Source organism: Pocillopora damicornis, chromosome 4 (genome assembly GCF_964200805.1).
Source record: "Pocillopora damicornis chromosome 4, jaPocDami1.2, whole genome shotgun sequence".
In the NCBI taxonomy this organism is placed as follows: domain Eukaryota; kingdom Metazoa; phylum Cnidaria; class Anthozoa; order Scleractinia; family Pocilloporidae; genus Pocillopora; species Pocillopora damicornis.
The window spans coordinates 9496033-9521890 of NC_142673.1; the positions used below are offsets into that span (position 1 = coordinate 9496033).

Below are 25858 nucleotides of genomic sequence, written 5' to 3' on the forward strand. Positions count from 1 at the left end.
GACTAGTATCCGGTACCCTGTGTGAAAGAAACTTAGAAACTCATCACTCTTGCTTCAAAGTAATCTTTTTTAAATCTATAATCATTATAAAATTATAATCATTAAAGTTCTCATCCTAAAGATGAAACAAGAAAAGTCCAGCATCTAATCATTCCAACGTTGATAGTGTTTTAATCAAGCAAAACTTGGTGGAAAAGGCCAATCACGAGTGGTCATTGTTGTTTATAATGATCCACTATTATAAAATTGTTCTCTCGTAAAAGTAAAGGAGAAGAAGAGTTTTTATATATACATTTTTCAGTATAGTTCATTTCTTAGATAGATAGAGTTCCAAATTTAAGATTCAGAACCTGCTCTTATGTGAGCAATCGCGAAAATAAAGCAACGGACGCAAGCGAGGTCCCAATGAGTTGAGAACTGAAACTTTTAAAAGGAATTCAGTAGTTAATTAATTGCGGATTTCTATAGCGCCATATCCATTAGCTTATGGCGCTTTACAACTCTTTGGCCAGACTGCATAGAGCAGTTAACAATTTCTGAAGGATTATATTGCAGTTACCCCCAATTTCAAAGTCAGGGCCAGACCAAAACGCCTGGAGCTACGTTCCCTACTCTTTACGAAAAGTGTGCGGATTCTTTAACGTCTTCAGCTTACCAGTAATGAGTAGATCCAGTTTCCCCTCCTCATCCGAGAAGACTAAAACGTCTTCACATTTGATGCAACAAGACAGCGCACAACAGAAGAGAAAAGCTATGATTCCAACCAGGCTCCTTTATGTGACCCTTGTTAAGACTTACGAATCAAAAGTCCACGTAAATATCTCAATATTATACCGAAGTGAGCTCTTACCTAGCAGCTATTGGTGAAACTGATATCATCAATGGCAATCACTTGGCCAGAGGCATTTGCCTCAAACAACAGCTGATAAATAATAGAAAAAGGCTAAGTAAAATAAGTGAGAACTCGCTAAATCATTAGGTAACTAAGGTAGTGATGAAAGTCGTAGTAAATTGTGTTTTTTGTATGACCACAATATTTTATTCATAATATTAATCAAAACCATAACAAAATTCTCGAACATGATTGGTTATCACCAGCCCGATTTGAGCACTAATAGGACAGTGTACGCGTCATGCATATCATTAGACAGTGTCAAATGGACAGTTAAAGGGAAACTTAACGTGGACAGAACACGTCTTTTGCACGCGCTGTTGTCTCACATTTCGCCGATTAACTGTTGATCAAGTTTTTTTATGAAAATGTACAACCGATGCCTAGTTTCTTTCTCAAATTTTGTCATAGTTTTGATTAATTGGTAACAGGACTTCGTGTCGTCCAATTCTGCCTGTAATCACACTCGTGATTAACAAATCGGACCCCCGCTTCGCAGTCGTCCGATTTTGTGAATCACTCGTATGATCACAGACCGAATTGGACTCCACTCGTTCCTACTACCATTGTTAATAGTACAGTTGTAGTAATAATTTCGTAAAACCAAAACCAAAGTGATCGCAACGGCCAAAACTCCCAGCGCATGAAAACGAGTAGTTATTGATATTAGTTTTGCATCTGATTGGTTGGTGGGGTGTCGCGAGTTTTCTGGACCAAGCACAGAGCGAAGTAAAGCAAAACGTAGGTATGTCGGACTATTTTCGACACTCAACTGAAAACTTTTGTGACATGAGCCCTAGGCTGTCAATAGAGGAATATTGATTTCGGGTTGGAATGTCAGTGAAATATAAGCTGATAAATATTCATCCTCTGTAAACGGAATTACAAAATCAAAATTGCTGAACAGCAATAACTGGGATCTAACTGATAATTAACGAAAGATACCAACAATTTTTATTTTATTGGATACCTCTTGTGATAGCTACTCGATGAATTTCAGTTTCCCATATCTCTTGTAATTCTGCTCCTCTGAGCTCCGCTCCTCTTTCAATATTTATGTTTTTCTTACATTTTTAATCACCGAGCTAAATGCATTTGACCTAATGTAATGGATTCCAATTTGACTCCTCAGCAGGAGGTAGTTAGGAATCCGTAGAGAACAAAAATAAATAAAGTGTGTAAGTGATTTTTGCAGCGTTTCAAAACAACAAAAGTTATCGGTTTTTTTCTCTGAGATGTTCTACAGATTTGACGTCTTTGCTTATCCCTTGGCTGCTATATACAAATATCCGGTGAAAAATTAAATTGAAATTAAATTAAAGAATGATCCGAACAAAGCAAAATAAAACTTAACAAAAAAGAAGAAATATGATAATAATGAAAAAAAAAATCCTGAACATGAACAGCAAGGAAATCGAAATGTGTTGAATGTTTTATCTTTGTTTGCTAAACTAGTTTATTTTTCCAATTTTTAAAATATCCCTTGACACTTATGGGAAAAAATCAATCATTCTTCTTTACAGCAAATTTTAATCTTTTATATCAGCCGATCCCTTTAGGTAAATGTAAGTCTTGTTCTATTTTTCATGAGTTTTATAGAACGCTGATTTGTAGCTTCTGCTTTAGGATTAGAAAAAAAATTGTCAAAAGGAAAACATCAAACATCCGGACAGTTTTCATACATCACGCAATTCACTGAAAAAAAACTATTAAAGGTTAATTGAAGAGAATATGGGAACCAAAACAGCTGAACTGATAGAAGAGTATGAGATATTCTGGGCCGTGCTTGGGACAGAAGGAGGGGAGGGGGAGGGGAGAAAGGGGGGAGGGGAGGCTCTCCGAGGCCTCTTAACCTTGTCCCAGTGAGAAAATTCTCGCTTCTCTTTTAAGAAATAAGTCGTGTAAATGGTTGCAAGTGAAGAATTTTCATAACAAGATTTAAAAATAAATAAAGGGGGCAATTTTCTAAAGAAACTGTGGTGCTGCGTCGGTGGGAGAGTATAACAAGGTAATTTAGTGCATAGTTTCAAAGCTTGGAAACTCTTTACGGAGGCCAATTTATGTTATCAAGTAAGTTACTACTACCAAATTGCTAAGATTTAGAAATAGTCGAGTGCCACTCATGCATACCAAGTACCGCCACGTTGATACCTTGTTCACGACTCAAGAAAAAAAAAACCGTTGAGCCAATATCATAAGCCAATTTGGCGTATACCTGTAGTCTTGCTCGTGTTAAATGAATTATTTACAATAATCAAATCATAGCATAGATTAGTAGCTTTTATTACATTGCTTTCGTTGCAAAGAATCATGCACAATTGCAACAAATTTCCTGCTGGATCACTTGTCTTTCGGCTACATTTACAATTACAATTACATATTCTCAGTTTACTTTAAAATCAATTGCCTTGTGGCAATGCTTAGTCTTACTCTTGGTCACTTTCGGTGCATAATTTCATTTCATCCCTGTTTGTAACTGAGTAGCCGCTTGCTCCCCCCACAGCATTTGCAATTATTGCTTCTCCATCAACCTTGAGATCCCGAATGCAGCCAATAAAATTTGGAAAATTCGGCGCGCCCAGGAAATAACCCTTTGATTTTGTTATATCGAGACGTTTGAAGTCTCCGGGAACTTCTCCAATAGCTGAAAAAAAAAATTAATAATAATAAGGAAAAGAGTCAAATGAGGCGGAAGTTTGTTTTTACCGGTCTATTTAAAATGGGTTGAGTACTATACAATCTCTTACTACGTGGAAATCCCTTGATTGATTATTCAATCATTTATCTTATATATCTGATCCCGAGACTCATATATAAAACGCATTACAAAAATTGAAAGATTACAAACACAATAATTCAAATAGATCAAATTTGAAAGTGAAATTTATCATTACATAATTAACACCTGCGCCAAGTGCTGGGTTACGACGATCAGCTCTTGAGATACGTGTCGTTAATGTTCCAATGTATTTATGAACAATTTACATATACGACACGAATACAATGGACGCTGATCAGTTTGCTGACCAAAGGTAGAAATATAGACTAACACGATCTTTTCGAGACAGTTGTTTATTCTTAATCGCTTCTCCAACGAAGAAGTTTATTCAAAAAGTTTGAATAAATCATAGTAACTGATTTCTGTCCAGACAATAGGATAAATAATTTTGATTCGTGGAGACCTTTCGAGTCTATGCATCATTGAGAAATGAAAACGAAGCGTCAAACGGGCTTACGCTTGATGTTATTTTTTAGAACTTGTTGACCAGTTAACATCTTAGTCTTGATTGTAGACCTCACAACACGAACTGTATCTCTTATACCTTGTGGTTTACTTGCATTGTCGATGGTTATGGCGAACGAACGTCCAACTCGCACAAGTCGAAATGTGTGCCATTTGTTGTCGTCCAGCTTCACGCCCTTTGCCATTATTTCTCTCTCCCCTGGAAACAAATCACAGTGACTACGTCAACCAGTTTTTAAAATTGAACGCTGAAGCATCTATTTTCAAGCTCCTTAAAATCGATACATTTTCTTCTTATTTCTTTTTCTGAGTTGCTCTAAGAACGATGTGCTGAGAGTGGATCGCATGCAAATATATCTTTAATGTTTATTTAATCTCATACATTACAAGTTCGGTCAATTACATCTCGGTTACAAAATCTCCTTACCTTTTCCGAGGTCCACACGGTACGTCAGCTCGTCGTTATGATTATATCCCACGTAAATATGGTCGCTATAGGTACCCTGAACGAACATGATTGTTCCAAACGGCTTGGAGCTCTTGATTTCAAAGTGGATGTCGTCTTGTTCTCGGGCCTTTTCATCCTCGTAGTTTTCAACGGTAATATATGATGAGCCGCTGAAGCAAGCACAGTTACCTGCGAAGAGGTCAAACAATGATGCAACATCTCCAACATTTTTGCATCAATGATCTGCCATCCTCTCTGGATTTTCCTTAATCTCTTTTCTTTCACAGATTGTTGTTTTAAGATTGAGAATTTATTATGAATTTCAGAGGCACGTCAGGGAAAAATCGTGGTACAAACATATGTACTTTCCCGTATAATTTTGTAGTCTATATATAGAGCTCTGTCCGTTTATCTAAAATTTTTTCTTGAACTGCATAAAAATAGATTCCAAGAACAAGAAACATTCGATACTGCCTTATCACATATCTTTCAATATAAAGCGAATGCATGAAATAGTCAGGGTTTGAAATATCATTATGATCATCTTTCCCGCGTTTCAAACTTTAGATCGATCAGGCATTTAACAAAGAAATGCTTTGGCATGCCCAGAATGGTAAGTTGTTAGGGCGTCTCGAATTTCACCTTCTTCGGGCTAAAGGATCATCGAAATTGCAGGAAAATACGAAATAGCTCACATCATTTTGTTTAAATTTTTGGAGAGTGTTCTGACTATAGAAATTGTTTGTGACACTCTCATAAATTCCATTTCAATATGTATAAAATTTCCCTCAAGCAATAACCGTTGAGAATTGATATTCCCCTTTTGAACATTGTCTTTATTCTTACTACATGTTTGTCAAACAGTGTTCTGATTTCATGAGAAAATTTCCTGATTGATCACTTGTGAATTTAAAGAGTTAATATATGAAGGACTTACCCTCATCACAGGCAATGCTGATTATGCTCAGAAGTTTATTTTGCAGGTCTGTATAGTTCTTAGTTATTACCACATCGTTCTCGCTCTTAGCTATCTTCTTCAGTTCAGTTTCTTCCACGCTGTCGCCAATACCAACGGCTATCGTAACAACCTTTGCGTCGTGTAAAGGCTTAGATGCTTCTTCTAGGTCTGTCCCCGGATCGTTTGTTTGTTTCCCATCAGTAAGAAGGAGTGCAACCTTCTTTACGCCCTTTCTTTCTTTCGACTCGGGAATAAATAGATCCTTTGCCAATTTCAGGGCTTTGTCGATTCGTGTAGCATCACCTTGCTGGTGCACCAAGTCGTCCACTTTTGCCTGAAAGCTTTTCAGGGTTGGGGCGTCACCAAATTTTATCTTGGCTTCAGCATTCGCGCTGAATAGTATAACTGCTGCGCGACTCTTGCCCGGTGCAACGCCGAATTCCGCTGCTGACCTCTTCACAAAGTCCTTTATTTGATTATTGAAATTGTCAATATGAATGCTTGCCGAGGAATCCACGATGAACACTACATCTGTTTCACTAGTGCATATGCTTTGTTCTGAAAAAGGATGCTAGTCATAATAAGTACCATTGCTTGGTCATGCTTGTTATTATTTTGACTGTTTCAACCTAATTCTAGATCGCTGTCGGTTTCGCTATTCAAAAGAATAAAATGCATGAATATTCTTCCAGAATGTCTTGTCATAGGACTTTACAGGTAGGTTTACTGATTTCGGGATGGTAATTTCCATTCCAAAAACACAGTTACATCTTCTAGCCGAGAATAACTGCAAAAAACTTGTTCGTGCGATTATCTTGCCTAGGGAAAACACTCCCACATTAACGCGGTTACACTTCGAGGTTACACTTCGACGAGTTATCACAAGTAAAAATGAACAACGTTCTCTATTTTAAATTACATGTGACTGCACGCTTTAATTCAAGATCAAATGGAGAGATTTGAAGCTCTTCTTTGTGACTAAAGAACTTAAAAAAAGAAATCTATTACAGAATACTATTACCACTGCTCGTACTACAGCGTACTACAACCAGAAACTGACATATTAGAGGAATTTGCTGATGGGCTCGCCGGTCACAATACGAAATTTTCTTATTAGCAGAGATAGTCAGAGCAATGGTAATACCGGTGATACCTTCTGAGGGTTTTCACTTTACGGTGAGGCATAAAAACTGAACTTTCCATTATGAACATGATCTCACTACCTCCCCCCGTTCCTCAGTTATCAGGATATACGAAGGCATTTTATCATTTCTGATCAAGCGAGCGGGCTTATCAAAATTATTTCCACACAGAGCCACACTTGAGGGGCTCAAAAATACTAAGGAGTAACGGTTTTACTTTCCAAATGATATTTTTCATAAGTTTATCGGAGTTAGGCCACCTTATAATTTTATCTGAAAACAACCATAAACATTCACATTAGCCAATTTTCTGTGCATTATTTAGTACCTTCGAAGCTTTTCTGTACCAAAGCTGACAGCGAAAGAAACAAAACAATCCAGGTCGTCATAGCCATATTCAAGTTCTGGAAATAAGATTTGAAAGAAAAAAGAAAAACAATAAAATATATATCAGTCGACGAAGGTTGAGCTTCAGTAGATCGATTTGTGAGTCCTACAATAATACAGAAGGTTACCCAAAAATCTATTTTCATCCTCAAGAAAATTAGCCACGGGATTTCATCGAGTTGAAATTTCTGGCGCTGTCACTTACGCTAGCTCCTTCGACGGAAAACGATTTTGCCTCGGGAAAATCTAACTCTCTCGTGTTCTAAAAACTTACTGCGTGCATTTAAATCTCGATATTCCACGAAACTGGCAGCCTGTTAGCATGAAAAAATTCTTAAATGTTATTATTTTTCACAGAATGGAAGGCAACCTACAGCAGATAACATTGAAATAAATAATCGGACGAAAGTATTTTCTCACCCTTGTCTTCCTCTCTGGTCTGATTGTTACCTCAACCTTTGAATTTTGACCGTAAGATGCATTTCTTTTAAACACTTGGGACTTAAAGCAATAACACGCTGATGGTTTTATTCAACTTCTCGCTCTCTTTGCACTCAGCAGGTCACGGGGCACGTAGGCTCCAGGATAATCATCCTGATCATAAAGATAAATTAGATGAAATCAGGAAAAAGGCTACCGCGTTGTCTTACAGTTATTTCTACTAATCAGTGGTAAAGGGAAGTTTTTGAGGCCATCGGGCTGGTTGTTAAGACACTCTCATCTCATCTATATTAATATTCTTTGATGGAAAAATATCCATCTATCCTAAATTCACATGCAGAACACCTGTTGCTAAGATACCATTGATATCAAATTTCTTCCACAGTCGGCACACCAAGGTTATTTCGCAAGCTTGGTTTCATTTTATGCTTTCGACTGATGTTAGGCTAATGTATGCTCTTTCTATCTGGGTATGAAAATATTTGCTTGGCCATGGTTACAAAACTGTGCTTCCGAAACGAAACTATATGTAAAAGTTTTTTCGACATTCCTGGCTAAATTGTTGTTGGAATGTCGAAATTTCTTCTAGACTGGAACAAGAATTAGATGGCTGCGTGTTGCTGTTCCCGTTGTTTGAATCCACTTATAGACATCAAAGATAAAACTGAAAAGAATGCAAACGTCGCCCTGTAATTATATAAGTGAGCCATTTTGCAGGAGTCCAGATTGACAATTGAATCAGTTCGAATGGAACAAGCTTCACGAGCACGACTACTGAAAAAGAGAGAGGTACAAACTTAAATAACCGACTTGTGCAATTCGATTAAAATTCAATAACATATCAATTCTGACAAGACTGTGGCAAAAGGGCTAATTCTGAAAAAAGTTCCGGAAGAAAAGAAAAAAATCGAAATTTATAACAAGGAAAAAAAATAACAGTTGGAGCAGATTTGGATAAATTGATAGTACGTAAATTGATGATATAATTTGAACGGTGTGGCTTTTAAGGCTGTTCCGTTTGAATCAAAATGTCTTGTCGTTTCATTTAAAAATATGACAATAAAAGGAGGCATTTAGATATGTCAACGAAGGGACACAGGTAGCATCGCTAAAGTGGTAATTTGCGTTAATTTACTTTAGCGTTGATGACTTTTTTTTCCTACAAAGTTGGCACAGAGTCTTGAATTCTTGGAAATAATGGAAATGTGCACTCCGATGTAAAAGATAACTTTGCTAAAAATGGAGGAAGACTGAAGAATTTGAAAGCTTTAAAGAGAAAATTATTTCTTGATAAACGCGTTAGTTTTCGCCTAACAGATATCTGGGCGATAAAACTGAAATTCCGTCCATCTTTGTAGCAAAACGTTTATCCCCGAAAGTCGCCAACTTGCTCGGGCCATACTAGTTCAATCAAAGCATTAGGTCCGAAAAAAATTTCTGGAAGAGTATTTAATACAAAATGTGCAAAACTCCAATCTCTATTTCTTTCCCACATTCGTGAGAGTTCTCATTACTCGAAAAATTACCGTCGACAGCTGCATCGTTGATACTTTCAATATAATGCATATTAAAAGCGCAAAATAGTTACAAATAACATCGACGGACTCATGAAAAGTATTATCGCTTGAAAGATCGTCTTCTGTCCGTCATGAGAACGCCGAAATTTTACACAATTAAGGACGGCACCTGCTATTAAGATCTAATTTAACCCGGCCAATGACCATGCAAGTAAAGAGATTTCATCACAAGCTATTAAAATAATGGAAAGAAAGTAGTATTCTGTTTTTGACCGAACATAATCGGAGGATTTTTTTTTCTTCTCTCTGACTCAAACTACTTTCAAATTCAATGAGTTCATAATTGTATAAGCCGTGTAGGATGTCATCCCACCTGTTTCTTTCAAACTTTCACAGATTATTAGGTTCAAAACGTTATTCACGAATTCAAAGTATTCTGGGCTTCTGCTTAATCTTTGGGGTATGAAAGCTCTCACATCAAATCCCGGGATAAAACCCCAACATTTGCTTGAAAATATTAATTGCACCTCCAAAACTTATTTATTTATAGAACGTGATGAATTATAATCTTCTTTGGTCCAAAGGTTGTACCAACCTTAAGGGGAACATGAAAGGATCATTCGCATAGAAAAACATTGACATTTTTTCATTTAAACACTTTTATTTCCCAAGCTCAGCATCTGTTGATTAAAAACGATTAACTTGGCTTTTTAAGGATGGTTGGCGAGGACTCACTAGGATAAATAACACTCAACTAAGAGCAGTATCGGGTACCCTGTGTGAAAGAAACTTTTTTTTTCTTCTCTAGCCTTAGCCTGAGCCTAAGATCATTTGAACGACAGTCCGGCTCTCTATTACCTGAGCTAACCAGGCGGCGGTTAAGAAAGGTTTAGGGTGTCTCGAAATACGTTTGAATTTATACAGAGTGAAATGAAAGACCTTATCCACATAGAACCAAATCGCATGAAACCGTCACCCTAACTCATGTTCAAACGTTATTTGTCTGTTGTCCGTCATTACACTCAGAGACGTATTATGCGCCCAGGACGAACTATCTTTGGTGCTGCGTCGTTCAGCACACACACCACCTAGTATAATTCAGTTCGATTGGATGTATTACGCGTTTTGTGCCTGTCTTTATACTAGACACACATAACTAGACGAACCTCAAATGTTTGCCGAAGTTCGTTCAGACGGGTAATGCTTCTTTAATTTAAAAACGGCTGATGGTGAAAACTGACATCTGGTGTTCAGTAACATTCCTTTCACCACACGGATGACCGGATAATTTTGATGAATTTACATGAATTCAAATTGATACTAATAATTCTCTTATTTTCTATATGAATTATATTTCAGAACTTGGATAACGAAATAAATACAGCTTATTTAGCGCGCCGATATTTTTATTGCATTTTTCCGAGCTCCGTAGGGGCGCGGAAATATGGGACTGAGCAATAAGTTAAATGTTCCCTCGTATCGTACGGTAAACAATCGAGTAAGAGATTATCATTCCACTATCATTTCATTTTCTAGTATTATTACATTTTCTATCCATTGGGTTTGTTACAGATTGGTGTTTGGCTCTAATGACATAGCCAGAACTTCAAAGGCGCCTTCATTTAACAGCTTGCCCTCACAAGGACTATGTCAGTGCTGACAATTACATTATGGTACGAAGATGAAACGTTGTTGTAAGTCTCAGTTGTGGTTCGACCATATACAAGCGAAGCTCATCGTTGATTTTGATGCAATAGATTTAGAAACAAATTAAAAAGTGAAAGTGAACGTTATTCAAAACAGGGTGACCCACTTAGTTACGAGGTTGTTGTCCAGAGGGGTCCTGTATACGCCTAAAATTAACACTCCTTTAAAAACCTTGTGAGCAGCGTCAAAGTTATCGGATTTGTATTTTGGTGAAGTAAAGAGCAGCGTCCTTTCTTTGACCCTTTCACTTCCATGATCTCTCTACAATTCTCCTAACTGTCTGTCATACAATCCTTATGATGTTACTTTGGGGAGTTTGGTATTGGGTCAGCAAATAATTCCCTATTAAATACTTGTATTTTCTGTATTCTCATCACTTGTCTGCTTGAACTTGTATTGATATTGTAAGAAGAAATTCTTTCTTGGTCACTCTTGAGAATTTAAGGTTTAAGAAGTTGTGAGAACTTGTTAGCTGGTTTCCAGCTAACGAATCTCTTTCTTTTGACTCACTCACTTTTGATTCCCTTTGGTGAATAAAAGCAGCGCGGCATTGACGACGTTAGTAGGTCAATCTCTATCGACGATCATAATCGAAAAACGATATCTACCGCAACCATGGAAAATCGTGAATCGCAGTTTCCTACAGCAACATTCAAAAGTAGCTAGAGTGAATCATGGCAGGTGAATAATCGAATTCTTTTTTTTTTTCTTCTGTCATTTGAAGTGCATCAAAATTAGTCAAGTACTTAGTTTTATACACGCGCTCTTGGACATAGAGGCCAGAGTTTCAAAGAGACTTAGCAACCTCGCACAGTCAAACGTTTTTGTAAGAATAAGAAATTTTTATGTCCATGGCATCAATTATAATTTCATTGAAAAAGAAAGATGTTTTGCCGTAAGTATACGAGTTACCAATTTAGTAAACTATACGACACATGAATAAAGGGGGTAAGTTTCTAAAGAAACTGTGTTGCTATATCGGTTGGAGGTATTACGAGAGAATTTGATTTCATAAACTGCGTTGATAATGTAAATTGGCCACCTAAAGCTGACGTTTTGGGCTCTAGCCCTTCGTCACAGTGAATAGAAGAATTGGGGGAATTCGCTCTCCCGAAGGCCTAAGCTTGAAACGTCAGCTTTAGGATGTTAAGTACGTGGGAATATAAGCAGCACATTGTGTCCGGCTGCATAAGAAATTCACAGTCACTCATTTTTACAGTACTTTATTTTCATTCACCAATCTAAAGTACTTCTTGCTTGTAGTTGTCTCGTATTTGTTTCTGTGGGAAAAAAAAAGGGGAGAACAAGAAAAGGGTTAGCCCAGAGTGAGGGAGTGCACCAATATAATTTCATTCCATGAGAAAATTGTTTGTGGTGCCCCATGATTCACAAGAGGGTCTCAATGGGGTGATGGCTTTTACGACTAACGGTTAAAATCTTGTCGAATTTACGGCTTAAACGTTTAATTCAATTCCAACGTTACCACCGCAAGATTTTTGACTGTTATCTTTTTTACAACTACCGGTTAAAATTTGCCGATTTTTTACGCTTAACGGCTAATTTTTTTGGCCGTTTTACGGCGATCGGATAAGCCCATTGAGACCCTCTCATAACTGCCTCCGGTGGGATGACGCCTCCGATTTAAACGTTAGCTTGTTAGGCGGAACTTGATGGTGAAGATCCACTCTTTTAGCTGTCGGTTCAAAAGCACTTCACATTAGATGCGACAAGACAGCGCACAACAAAAGAGGGAAGCTATGATTCCAACCAGGCTCCTTCATGTGACCCTTGTTAAGACTTACAAATCAAAAGTCCACGTAAATATCTTAATATTATACCGAAGTGAGCTCTTACCTAGCAGCTATCGGCGAAACTGATATCATCAATGGCAATCACTTGGCCAGAGGCATTTGCCTCGAACAACAGCTGATAAATAATAGAAAAAGGGTTTGTAAGTGAGTTTCTTACAGGTAGATTAGCTGATAAACAAGTGAGAACTCGCTAAATTATTAGGTAACTAAGGTAGTGATGGAAGTCGTGGTAAATTGTGTTTTTTGTATGACCACAATATTTTATTCATAATATTAATCAAAACCATAGCAAAATTCTCGAACGTGATTGGTTATCACCAGCCCGATTTGAGCACTAATAGGACAGTGTACGCGTCATGCATATCATTAGACAGTGTCAAATGGACAGTTAGAGGGAAAGTTAACGCGTCGTGCCTGTTGAAGTGGACAGAACGCGTCATTTGCACGCGCTGTTGTCTCACATTTCGCCGACTAACTGTTGATTTTTTTATGAAAATGTACAACCGATGTCTAGTTTCTTTCTCAAATTTTGTCACAGTTTTGATTAATTGGTAACAGGACTTCGTGTCGTCCAATTCTGTCTGTAATCACACTCGTTATTAACAAATCGGACCCCCACTTCGCAGTCGTCCGATTTTGTAAATTACTCGTACGATCACAGACCGAATTGGACTCCACTCGTTCCTACTACCATTATTTATAGTACAGTTGTAGTAATAATTTCGTAAAACCAAAACCAAAGTGATCGGAACAGCCAAAATAGAAGCAAGAAAACTGCCTGCGCATGAAAACGAGTAGTTATTGATAATAGTTTTGCATCTGATCAGTTGGTGGGGTGTCGCGAGTTTTCTGGACCAGGCACAGAGCGAAGTAAAGCAAAACGTAGGCAATATCGGACTATTTTCGACACTCAACTGAAAATTGCTGTATCACACAAACTGCAGTTTAAAAAATTCACATCAAACATGAGCAAATGAACTTCATTGGCAGGCCTCTTCAAGTTTGATAAGTTGTGCAGTTTCGTAGGAAGGAATGAAATTAGTGGGTCGCTATGTAAGTATATATGAACGATGTAAGATTGGTGGATAGATAAGTAGGTCCAATGATTGGCAAAAGAAGTTAACACTCCTCCTCTCCCCTTCAATCAACATAATAAACATAAGTCTTATAATTCATCTCGATATTATGAAAAAGTCCCCTCCCCAAACAATGTTGCAAGAAATTAGCCAATTAATGACCATTTTGAGGAAACACTAAATTGGGGGAGAAAGGAAATAAAAAATTCAAAAAGTAGTAGAGCTTTCCAAGGCTAATTGTAGGTGGGTAAGTAAAGGGGGGCGCTCTGAAGGTGGTTTGTTAGATAGCGTCCGCAAGAAAGGGTAGGGTATGTAGATGGGTGGGTAAGACGGTAGACAGGCCAGCAAGCTTAGTTAGACAAGCACAAAATAGCGGTTTCTGTTCACTGCCTATCAGCTAGCGTATTCAAGTAAAAAGGGAAATGGGTCAGAATGACGGAGCTGCCAATAATGTGTGAGCGTTGTTCAAAATGTTGACAATAGAGAGATAGAAGATTCAACTGGTACTGGTTCTCGTGGGACTCACCTGTCGATGCACACTGACTTCTACTCTGACTTTCTCGCATTTCCACACGCCTTGATTTCCTTGATTACTAATAGTTGCTAGAACTGTCTTTCTTGAACCCTTTCTATTCTCGATCTTATACAACGTCAGTGACCCTCTGTGGTGGAATAGATAAGATACACAGCCTTAAAAATCATTATGTAATTGCCAATGTGTCCAACATGGGGCATCCATGATAAATAGCATATTTAAGGGGAAAGTGCGGTTTAGAAAAAGTTGACCTTAATCGAAAGTTCTTGGCCTAGTAAATAATACAAGAGATAGGATGGGTTAATAACGGAGTAGGTGGCAGACAGCAAGAGGAGAAGATGATGGGAAGGTGTAGTCAGCGGAAGGGAAGAAGACTAAACTATTGGGAAGGCATTCTTCCGGTGGGGCGTACGCGTATGACTTCAGATAGTGGGTAAACCTGACAGCTACCATCTTGAACGTTGTTGTTTGTTTGTTTGTTTTTTTTTTCAAGCTTTTGAGAAATTCTTATTGTGAAAAGGAAATTGAATTGACTCATTAGTCGCGACTAACCTAGTGATGTAATAGTTAAACCTGATACACATCGTGCCGTGATCTGCGTTGTGACTGCCGAGGACCAACTCAAACGGGATCAGAAGTTGCGCCTTGCCATTACTTGTCTCAGTCACGAGAAATTTTCCTGAAAAGCGAATTATTTTACAGCGTTGCTACAAGTTTCTCACCTTGGATAATAAAATGATAGTAACTAGTCATCTCTTTGAAATCCGCCCTCTCTTTTTCATTTTAATTCTATTCAAATCTTATTTTGACGGATCAGATTTAAAACGACAAACCGTAGAAAATTCCAATGTTCCAATGGGGTTATTCTTTTCAAGGATGTCGTTATCGTTTGAGCTACTACCAATGCTTGACTCTCGCTGTTACTCGTTTTCGCCGTTAGTGTAAATTAGTAATGTAAATTATGGTTTGATAACACAACACAATGGAGGGACGGGACGGTGAGGCGAAAATTCGATTTTATAAAAACCACTTACTGTTTGAGTTCAAGGTCCGTACTGTAAGTTACAGACCGAGTTTTTCCGCACGGATTTATTGCCTGAGCGCGAAGCCTTTCCGAGCGGGAAAAAACGGGGTTCCGTAACTTACAGGGCGGAACAAGAAAAGGAAGTTAGCAAGATATTTATTATATCTCTGAGTTTAAATGGGGGAAGGGGAAGAGTTCAACTCAAACAAACTTTCGAATTTAGCGAGCCGTACCGCCCGCTAGATTGACCAATCACAGCGCACGTATTCTAACCGAGGGATAAAATGATACAGAGGACGTTCATAGTATTGGATAATACGAGGACCTGTTACCATTTCATTAAAAAGCGCGAAAAAATTTAAAACAAGATGAAAAGGTTATGGGACGTATAGTTAAAAGTTCCAATAATACAGTAGCAAAACCAGTGACAAAAATGTCTCATGCAATGTTTAAGAGAAGTCGCAATCACTTTTTGCGGGAAAAAACAAATAACATAGGGGGACCTTGTGGGGTTTTGCTGCTTCTAGAGCCAGGTTTTATTGAAAAGTTGTATTGTCTGAAGAGATTATTAATTCAGTGACAACAAAACGTCGAAGAAAAATAACTTATACGTAAAAACTTAAAACTAAACCGTTGTTAGTTATAGTTTTTTATAATTGTGATGAAAACGCCTGACAAGACAAATTCGTACTGAGATCATCTTTCTGGTAACCACTTACCACTCCCCCCAGCTCCAGAGCTCGGTCCACCAGAGATGCTACTTTTGATGACAAAATCCATGTCGTCATCAAACGGAACATTATGCCAGTCACACATACTATCATCAAAAGTACATTTTTTCACTTTATCACTGGCATTGCTCACTGCGAAAGAAGACACAGGGAATTAGGTCACTTGATACTGAAGCAAACAGCTGCACAGTATCAGCTGCGAGTGCAAAAAGCTTACAGGATGACTTTTTTACTGGTGATAGGAGGGGAGGGATGGGAAAGGAACGCAAGCGGCTGAGCAGGCACACCAGAGTAATTAAGAGTGGTTCGAGTTCTTTTCTCATCCAATCGTTTCAGTTAAGTATTCTAAATACAATAGCAAAGGACCCTCGTCCAGGCTACAATTTAAAAATGTTAATAGCAAAGCTTGAAAGCACCTGCTTAGTTTTGGTTCGTTTTGTTTTGTTCGTTTCTATGTTGTAATAGGATTTTCCAGGCAAATTCAGAGGAAAGTTGTAGCCTCCTGCACCATCGAGTGAGGAAAATTTGGCCACTAAAGCTTAGTAACTGTTGAGTGAAGGTTTATTCTTAGTGAGCTGCGCAGGTTGATGGTTTTACAATAAGCAGTTGGCAGATAATGAGAATGGGACTGATCGTATCCTTCTCGGATTCAAAAGAAAATTATAGAATTTGATTTTCTTATGCATAAGTAAACTTTACTATGAGTTCCTCGCATAACCCATTGTATGAAAAATAACATGTTCTACAGACTATAAAATCTTAAAGAGTTATAGGCCGTGAACTACATATGAATTTAACGTCCAGGAAATGGAAACGGTTTTAAAGAAAACTTGAAACTAAACAAGGTGTGGTGTTTCTAATTGAATACGCCATACAATCGAACCTGTTGTACAAATGTTACGCACGGAAAGTCAAAGGTTAATCTCTGTGGTAATACCGTAGCTGCCACGAGCTACACCTCACCAAATAAAGCCTTTTGGCAGTTCACCATAACTTAAAATAGACAGGAAAAACGGAAATAAATTCTAATGAAGGAACTCTGTTTAGGAGACTGGTAACGACGACTTTTATACAAACCACTACAAACCGAACCGCCTCCTCCTCCACCGCCGCCACCACCGCCACCACCGCCACCGCCGCCGCCGCCGCCGCCACCGCCGCCGCCGCCGCCGCCGCCGCCGCCACCACCGCCTCCTCCTCCTCCTCCTCCTCCTCCTCCTCCGCAAAAGCCACACGTCTTTCCGCAGTTGTTCTTCATGTAGTTATGCCATTGGCTTGATTGATCACAAAACCCGCTACTTTTCCAGCCTGAACAATATTGACTTTTGTCTTCACAAACTGTGAAAAAGAAATGCTAAATATCAAATATCTGTCTAACTTAAAGCACAACTTGAAGCATGCAGGAATAGCCCAAAAAATTACAAAAGTGAACGAGCTCTTCCATAACATTCAAATTTTCCTCTCGTTAAAATTACTTCCGTTGGTAAAAACCAAAATTTTGATTCAGAGTTTTAAAGATACGTTTAGGGATGAATAGGGGATCAAGGAGAATCAACGGATGTATAAAAGTTTTTATTTGCGCTGTTTGTTTCTTTAAAAAAAAGTCTGTTTGTACTGGAAAGCTGCACTGTCCAGCTCTCTGACTGGTCAATATGCTTATGAAATATAGCGCTATTTCATTGCTGCATGGCTTTGTCTTGGAATATTTTTTTCTGAGAACTTTGGATTCAGTTACTACGAACTCGCCTCTGATTTAAGACAAGTAACAAACAAAGAAACTTCTGTAAAGTGAGATTCAGTTACCTGGAGGTTTAGTTGGGCCACCTGTTCAAGTGAAATAATGAAAGTAAACCTAAATCAGTTAATAAACAGCCTTCAACTAATGGGTTGTAAGGGATTGCGATGAAAAAAAAAAACTATAGTTAGGTAATTTGAAAGCTTGAATCAACATTAAATGACATTTGCAATTAAAAAGTCTGAGAAGACCCCTTTTATTTATATTGTTCTTGATTCTAAAGTTTAGCGTTATACACATTAGGTAAAAGGAGAAAAAAACTGAAAAAATTTTTCGTAGATACACAGTTTAGTTCAGAAATGACTTTAGTAAAACAGCTGAAAAGCTTAATGATGCCCAATCATATCCAAAAGCTATTAAATTGCAAACAATCCTTTTTTCACTATAAGTACTACTTAACAGGGGCGAGGTGAGAGAAGTGACTTTTTCTTGGAGTCTCTCTCCACTCATACAGTCAGTCTGCACGCGTTGGTAATAATATGACAAAAATCACAGGCTTTCACGTGGTGCTGTGTTGTCGTTTGGTATCTTGATAAAATGTTATGTTATGTACATGATCACACTTGTGGTCGACACGACTTCCCTTTGGGCGAGGTTACTCAGCTAGGGAGCGAGGTGACTTCATGCGATATGAACTGCCTTCTGCGAAACGAGTCGGGAAACGCAAAGATATTTTTTTCCACCAATTCAAATTGATTCATCCAAGGATTACGCAAGGAAGGTGGGGAATGCTCGAAGTTTAGCAACACTTTGGAAACATTTATTCACGATAAATGAATATACTCACTACAATATCCGCATTTTTTTGGACAGTTCTTTTTCATGTAATCTCTATAGTCTTGACAGTATTTGTCTGGCCATTGAGAGCAGTAATTAAGTTGGTCCTCGCAGGCACCTAATAAATGAAAAGCAACTTTATTCTACCCATTTTTTTAACCATTACACAGAAGCAAGCTGGAAAGAGAGTAGAAATATGTGTATTTTACTGTACTTTTAAGCTGAAAATAGAATGTGTATGTGAATGTCAGAGGAGCGGAAGAACATTGTGGTTAGTCACAAAAAGGGATGATACGCAGTTGGCGACATAGTAACTGTCCAGACAAATTTCAAAAAAACGTCGAGTAAGAGCTTTCCCAAAAATTCTTCATTTAAACCGAAAGATGGAGGCATGAAATGTTTTCAAGGTCTTTTCCGTCATATTGTAGTTTATATTCGGAACATAGAAGTATGGTTTTATTATAGTTTATTATATAGAACATACAACGGTTCAAATCACGTTAACCCTCCACCATTAATTGCCAGGAACCTGTTGGTAACTCTCCCCTTTATAATTTTCCCTGTAAATCAATAACGATAAGTTGGTGTTGTATCAAGATTAAGGCCTCGAACTGAAAATTTTGAAACTTTTGGGAGAACTTCACCTCACTTCTGTGGGTTAAAGCGTTTAAGAATGTTTTTATGGGCTCCTCGTTTAACTTCAGATCGAAATGGTCGACTCTGAAAGAAGTAAACTACGTCCTTACGAGACAATTGTGCAATCACACTCTAAAAAAAAAAGCTAGCACTAAAAGGAAACAAATTTTATGGAATCAAAATGTGTTCGCAATATTCTTTAGAAAAAACAAAAATGTAAAATGTGACCGTGGAGAGTAACACTGAGTAAATTAAGTCCACTAACGTGAAATAAGGCTGCAGCAAGAGATTTAATGTAGGGATATATGTAATATTATGTTATTCACCAGCCTAGAGGTCCGTTTTGGGAACAACTGTGCCCGAGGTCTTGAGTATCGTCGTTACCAGTACTCAAGACCTCGGGCACAGTGTTTCCCAATATGAACCGATCTAGGCTGGAGAATAACATTTTTTACTTTTTTTTCTAAAACTTAATGATTTAGGGCTGTAATTACGCGGCCGCGGGTAGCGGTAAAAAATCCGGACTTCACTAAGAAGCAATCAGACTGCAGGATTCGTTACCGTGCCCTCCGAGAAAAAAACCAACCCATTACAAGCTTTCCACCTTAGGAAGTTATACACTCTATGATTACTTTCGCAAAATAGGATGTACGAAGTTAGAATAAACCCTTTTAGGGATTTTATTCGTCGATCAATAGAGATCCTCGCGTTTCTATGTACTCAGCTGCAATGACTCTGAATGCGCCCAAAATTGGACAATATTTCATGATGAATTTGAGAATTGTAAGATTAGAGATCCTTTCATTCCACTTTGTTCAAAGTTTAAAGCGAAATTTATGAGAAAATACCAATTAGAGAAACCCATAGAGGTGTAGCTTAGGTTTAAGAGGCTAACTTTCGGGAAAATAGGTCAAAATCGTAGATAACTCAATGAAAGGAGGAAAGCTGGTTAACTTTCTTACTTTGCCTCCTTTGCCTGATCTTAACTTCTTCTTCTGGAGCTGTTTCACGAAGAAAAGTATAGAAAAATATAGTTGTTAGATTAAGAAGACAGAGTAACGGTATAACACATTTTTTGCCTTTTGTCATTGAATAATTCGAAACCTTCAATTTTAAGTGTTTGAAGGTGAGTTGATCTTGTATCAGATCAAGGTTGAGTTTCCTTGATTTTCAGGCTCTTAATGTAAATCATCTGAGTAAAATACTAACATAAAAGTAAAAGCCAGCGTATCTTCTGGGATATCCCAGAAAAAAAACCAATATTTTTCATCTCACGAACCAGTTGGTTTCATCTATTCAACTTCCTACCAGACTCAGTTGACTCAACAACTTTTCTGAAGCACAGTATGGAGTTGCAAGAGAGGTACTTATGTTACAAAACATTAATTGCCCTCTAGTCAGTGTGCGACTGATATAGGTGTACAAGTGCAGAGTTCCTTCGTTCATTCAGTTTATTTGCAAATCGTTTAAAGAGATTCGAAGGCATCATTTTAAGCTAAAAAATCTACTTCTTACCCTCGGGTTCATCGAGTTCAAATTCTTCAGGGTATTCTTCTTCGGGCAATGAAAGAGCAAATTGCGCTATAAGCGCCCAAGCGCACAGAACAGCAAGCCAGCGAATTGCCATTCTGCCAGCCAGACTGAAAAAAAGAAAATGAATGTTTTATGTCAGCCGCAGAACGAATTATTTTTTCAAAAGACCGAGAAACGCCAGGCGCAAGTGTGTTTGCATCACCTGCGTGACGCAAGAGATCGAGCCATTCACTGTAGATTCCAAAAGAAAATTAAACGATTCTGAATGGATTTTCATGTTTGTTGAAAACAAGAAGGTTTTTTCAGCGTTAGGTTTGTTTACAAGTACTCCAACAAGCCTCTAAAAGTCTTTTTGTGCAAAAATGACAGTATGCGATAGGGTAATTGTTCACCTGAGAGAAATAACAATGGGTTGTGAAGAACCAGTTTGCGCAAATCGATTTTGGTGTATTGAAGATGTTTGCTTTACAAGCAGATTGTCTTATCCGATGGTTTCCGAAAAAAAAAAAATTCGCCTCTTATCAATTTGAGCCCATTTTAGCAAAAGTTGAACCTTGTGATTTTAAATACAATTTATGTGTTTCAAGAAAATTAAAGAAAAACGTACTTTACACCTATGATGATCTAAAGCAAAACAAACAATATTATCCGCAAAAACCATTGTGAGATACGTAGAACTGATGATTGGAAGTTGTTTTCATAATTTCTTTCACCTTTATTGAATTTTCCGAATTCTCTTTTTTAAGCAATTTAAGATAGACACTTGCATAACATTAGTGGTCATTTCTCTGGGGCAACTGAAAAAATAGAGTATGGCTTTGTATGTATGCAACTTGGCAGCTAATGATTATACCAACAAACTTAATCAATATTCTGACATAGTAGTCGCGCCAGTGTATAAAAATAACTTAAGGCAAAGAAATCCAAATAGAATCTTTTGGAGTTTTTCTTTTGAATAAAAAAAATATCCGTTTAAGCAACGGCTGAATACAACGAGTTTCGTTGGAGCACCGTAAAATACCAGTTTTTAACTGGGGCTTGTATGAAGTCGTAAAGAGGTCTGTACATGGGTCTATAACCTAAGGGAAGCCTTGCATTAGAGAGGTTCGTAAGTTGAGAAAAGGGCAAACGTTTTCAAACAAGCTGCTGGCTAAACGTAATTTATTTCATTGCGATACAATACTAATGATTATACCAACAAACTTAATCAATATTCTGACATAGTAGTCGCGCCAGTGTATAAAAATTACTTAAGGCAAAGAAATCCAAATAGAATCTTTTGGAGTTTTTCTTTTGAAAAAAAAAATATCCGTTTAAGCAACGGCTGGATACAACGAGTTTCGTTGGAGCACCGTAAAATACCAGTTTTTAACTGGGGCTTGTGTGAAGTCGTAAAAAGGTCTGTACATGGGTCTATAACCTAAGGGAAGCCTTGTATTAGAGAGGTTCGTAAGTTGAGAAAAGAGCAAACGTTTTAAAACAAGCTGCTGGCTAAACGTAATTTGTTTCATTGCGATACAATACTAATGATTATACCAACAAACTTAATCAATATTCTGACATAGTAGTCGCGCCAGTGTATAAAAATTACTTAAGGCAAAGAAATCCAATTAGAATCTTTTGGAGTTTTTCTTTTGAATAAAAAATATATCCGTTTAAGCAACGGCTGAATATAGCGAGTTTCGTTGGAGCACCGTAAAATGCCAGTTTTTAACTGGGGCTTGTGTGAAGTCGTAAAGAGGTCTGTACATGGGTCTATATCCTAAGGGAAGCCTTGTATTAGAGAGGTTCGTAAGTTGAGAAAAGAGCAAACGTTTTCAAACAAGCTGCTGGCTAAACGTAATTTATTTCATTGCGATACAATACTATCACACTCTCGCTGATGAAGTATTTTACTTTCCATGGTACCTGACCACATGCTCAGACTCAGGTTCTGAAAAGGGATTGTACGATGACAAGAAGAGATGGGGATAACGGGACGTATTTATAAAAGAATGCCGTTTTCAGCCCGGGTGTTTAACTACAAGTGGGTCTTTCCCTGGAAGGTATTTTTTCCTCTGCCTAGAACAGATGGATATCTTCACTAGCAGGAGCACCTCTAACCAGGAGGATTCACATCCAGGACTTCACTGGCTCAACGACTAATCAATGCCAGTTTAACCCCTGAGCCCCCAAGAGTGACTATCATCTAATTTCTCCTTACAATATCACTAATGAATCATTCAGTAAGGTCAGGAGAATAAAGAAAAATATCAGCAGCAAAAGAAGTTCTTGATTATTACACGAATTCTTCTTGTCAGCACCTTAAGGAATGTATGGGGAACAGTATGGAGAATATCTTTACTGATGTGAGGGTGTAAAGGGTTAAAGCTTTCCTTTAAAATTTCCTCTCTTCTTCCCTTTCGAAAGTAAGAAAATTATTTTACTAAAGTACCTCCGCGGGCCGGCACCTAAATGGTCGTTAACATCGTCGGATCAGATTAGCTAATGAATGAGTTTCCAAGGATCGGTTCCTTGTGTTTGCGCAAAGATTTCTGGGATCGCCTCGGGGCAAACATTGCAGAAAGAAACGTATGGCGAAAGGTTGTTTCGACGTCTCAAAAATACGATTTTGGAGAGAGATTAGCACTTTTTCACCACTGTTTTGTTAGAAATGGATTTGGGTGATGTTTAAACAAGGGAAGTGTAAGTTTTTACTTAAACAACCATGAAACATGTAGCATAATCATATTCATTACAATTTCCTTAAATGTGATTGGTGCATTAACTGCTTTATTTTTCACTAATCGTTCTGTACAGCTGTAATCGGACAGCGTAATCGGACAGTTGGCCGTAATCGGACACCTGTAATCGAACAGTTGAAGTAGTCGATCATACCAAGTACACTCAGCCAAATCCACCAATCACAGAATTAAACAAAATAACCATAGCAACAACTACTTATCCCAAAAAAATTGACGAATTTCCAATATGGAAAAAAATTTTTTTACTCTAGACATTGTCGCTACCGGAGATATTAAACCTAAATGTATTTGTTGTTTTCGGAAATTGAAACAGTTATGATTAATTGGTAACAGGAATTCTTGTCGTCCAATTCTGTCTGTAATCATACTCATGATTAACAAACTGGACTCCCGCTTCGCGGTCGTCCAACTTTGTTAGTCACTCGTATGATTACAGAGCGAATTGGACTCCACCTTATTCCTAGTATCATTATAGATCTGCCGATTAACATTTCTCCATAATGGTCTCAAAATTTACAAATGTGAGCTATCAATCGCCAAGAAATAACTCAATAGCCTTTCCAGCTTTGACGTGCGTTTAGTCAACTTCTAGCTTTCTTCTTGGCATGCTAACACAAAAGAGCGCTACAACAGGGAGCTGGAGATTGAAACGGTGTGCTTGAGCATTAATTATTATCGTGATACATTTAAGGGATCAAACACCTACATTGCTTTTTTTGTTGTGATCAATGAGAACGAACCAGCGTTGATAATTGGTTCAAAACTGAGCCCTTTCTTTTGCAGCGATAAGTCATGAGGTACAAATGGGTTGCAAAAGGAGCAATGCACATCTGAACATATGTCCATAGTTTCTGCCGGAGTTCCCGTGAAATTACTTTTCCTGACAAGATCCTCCAAGAAGTTTGTGGAGGAAAGTATCAGCTTAAAAACCTTTAATTTTTTTTCTAACAAACTTTCACTTGATCTAGAAATTTCCACATATTTTTCATCGCTGTCTTCATCCTTCAAAAGAGCAACAGCTCGGTAAAAACAATTTCCATCTCCCCCGATAACGGCGTATCTCTTTTAAGGAGGTATATCTCAGACGTCGTAATTTGTCTATTTATTTCGTTAACAAGTATGAAAACGGGTAATAGATACATGTACATAAATATATCTATATATCTGTATAACAGAAAAATATTAAATCAGTTATTTCCTAGCGATTTAAAGCTAATTTTGTGATATTTCGTGACCATTACGCGGTGACGATTTCATATTAGACCTTACGAAAGGAGAGAGGTATATCGGTTTATTTTATAACTTATTACGTGGTGGTTTTAACAAAAACTTAAACTTCCCTCGTATTCGCGGAGAGTGAGAAAAGAACCAAGAGTGGTGAGTAAAGACAGACGCATCCTCCTGAAACTTGTCACTCTTAAGAAAGATGTGTGACTGTCACACAACAGTATTTGGTGGCCTGATAATGTCGCCACACTTTTCATCTTCAGAGTGCACGTGTCTTTAATTTTTAAGAATGTACATAACCTACACTTTCGACTGTCACGCCGATCAAGTCTGAAGTGAAATTATTATGGTCGTTTAGTCCAGATGTAATGATTTGTGACCAAGTTACAGAAGAAAAACTCCCGTTATGTGAAATAGAGTGCAAGACGCCCGCGCTTCGGCACTTGATCCTTCGATTAACGAACGGAAATGCGTATGTTTTGAGACAACATGATTCACTCTACATTCTTAAAGGATAAGAATTACTGATATTTACAATTCACGATCGAATAAAGGTGAGTTTAGAGGGGAGTTTGCGAAACTGTATACTTCCAACCTTCACACAGAGTATTCTGATTTCCACAACAGTATTTACTATTTCAAATTTGGCTATCAATCAGTCAGCAAAAAGGATGAAAAACGTGTCAACCTAATCAGTGAACATACCTAATCAGTGAACTTACCTACTGATCTTTTTCTAGTCTATAGAGAGCCAGAGTATGAAGTTGCAAATAAGTGCTGAGGTTTTTCCTGTTCTTGTTTGATTTTTGTTTTATCCCGGGATGATTGGAGTGCCTTTCAAGACGGCTGAAAAATGTCGTGAACGTTTAGGCAGGAACTGTGAAAATGAAACGACTTGGACATGATCCAGTTACATGGGGGTTACTCTGGGAAGGCGGATGTTCTTGACAGTTCTTTCATCGATTCACTTTTTAACAAGAATTGAATTAAAACTTATGTCAACATACCAACAACGAAAATATGAAAATTAGCCCACATTGTGAATCACTTTTACGACCCTTAAAGGTCTCGTGAATTATTGTGTTTTGGCGCATGTCTCAATAAAACCCACAAAAGGCCCTTAATGGGATAAAGAGGTGGAATTAAGTCATGGCAAGCGATTATAAACTCAGACTGTATCCCACTTGCATAGCCCTATTCCAATGATAATTTTTAATGTGCGTTCCTGCGGTG

General features: G+C 37.8%; 2 protein-coding genes across 3 annotated transcripts; both read right to left on the reverse strand.

Annotated features, from left to right (window-relative positions):
* Positions 1-835: 835 nt before the first annotated feature.
* Positions 836-25522, reverse strand: LOC113679264 (uncharacterized). 2 transcript variants are annotated; one of them, XM_027196216.2, is made up of 11 exons: positions 25348-25522; positions 20637-20761; positions 20084-20122; positions 18496-18603; positions 17717-17737; positions 16991-17251; positions 15902-16045; positions 14711-14837; positions 14150-14285; positions 12591-12662; positions 11944-12016 (listed from the first exon to the last, which is right to left on the reverse strand). In XM_027196216.2, the coding sequence occupies exons 2-10, from the start codon at positions 20746-20748 to the stop codon at positions 12591-12593; spliced, it is 1020 nt and encodes a 339-aa protein (XP_027052017.2). In that variant the 5' UTR covers positions 20749-20761; positions 25348-25522; the 3' UTR covers positions 11944-12016. The 2 variants fall into 2 exon arrangements, with proteins under 2 accessions (XP_089058884.1, XP_027052017.2); XM_089202758.1 differs by lacking the exons at positions 11944-12016; positions 12591-12662 and adding an exon at positions 836-922.
* LOC149046744 (collagen alpha-1(XXI) chain-like) lies at positions 3155-7838 on the reverse strand. Its single transcript, XM_089202757.1, has 6 exons — positions 7492-7838; positions 7013-7088; positions 5522-6100; positions 4564-4773; positions 4216-4335; positions 3155-3536 (listed from the first exon to the last, which is right to left on the reverse strand). The coding sequence occupies exons 2-6, from the start codon at positions 7077-7079 to the stop codon at positions 3319-3321; spliced, it is 1194 nt and encodes a 397-aa protein (XP_089058883.1). The 5' UTR covers positions 7080-7088; positions 7492-7838; the 3' UTR covers positions 3155-3318.
* Positions 25523-25858: the final 336 nt, after the last annotated feature.

Coding starts and splice junctions, on each gene's coding strand:
- LOC149046744 (XM_089202757.1), bottom strand. CDS start 7,079: ATGGCTATGACGACCTGGATTGTTTTGTTTCTTTCGCTGTCAGCTTTG. Junction 6,101..7,012: donor GGTACAGAAAAGCTTCGAAG/GTACTAAATAAT, acceptor ATCCTTTTTCAG/AACAAAGCATATGCACTAGT. Junction 4,336..4,563: donor CCGTGTGGACCTCGGAAAAG/GTAAGGAGATTT, acceptor ATTTGTTTCCAG/GGGAGAGAGAAATAATGGCA.
- LOC113679264 (XM_089202758.1), bottom strand. CDS start 20,748: ATGGCAATTCGCTGGCTTGCTGTTCTGTGCGCTTGGGCGCTTATAGCG. Junction 16,046..16,990: donor AGGCGGTTCGGTTTGTAGTG/GTTTGTATAAAA, acceptor CTTCTTTCGCAG/TGAGCAATGCCAGTGATAAA. Junction 14,286..14,710: donor TTTAACTATTACATCACTAG/GTTAGTCGCGAC, acceptor ATTCCACCACAG/AGGGTCACTGACGTTGTATA.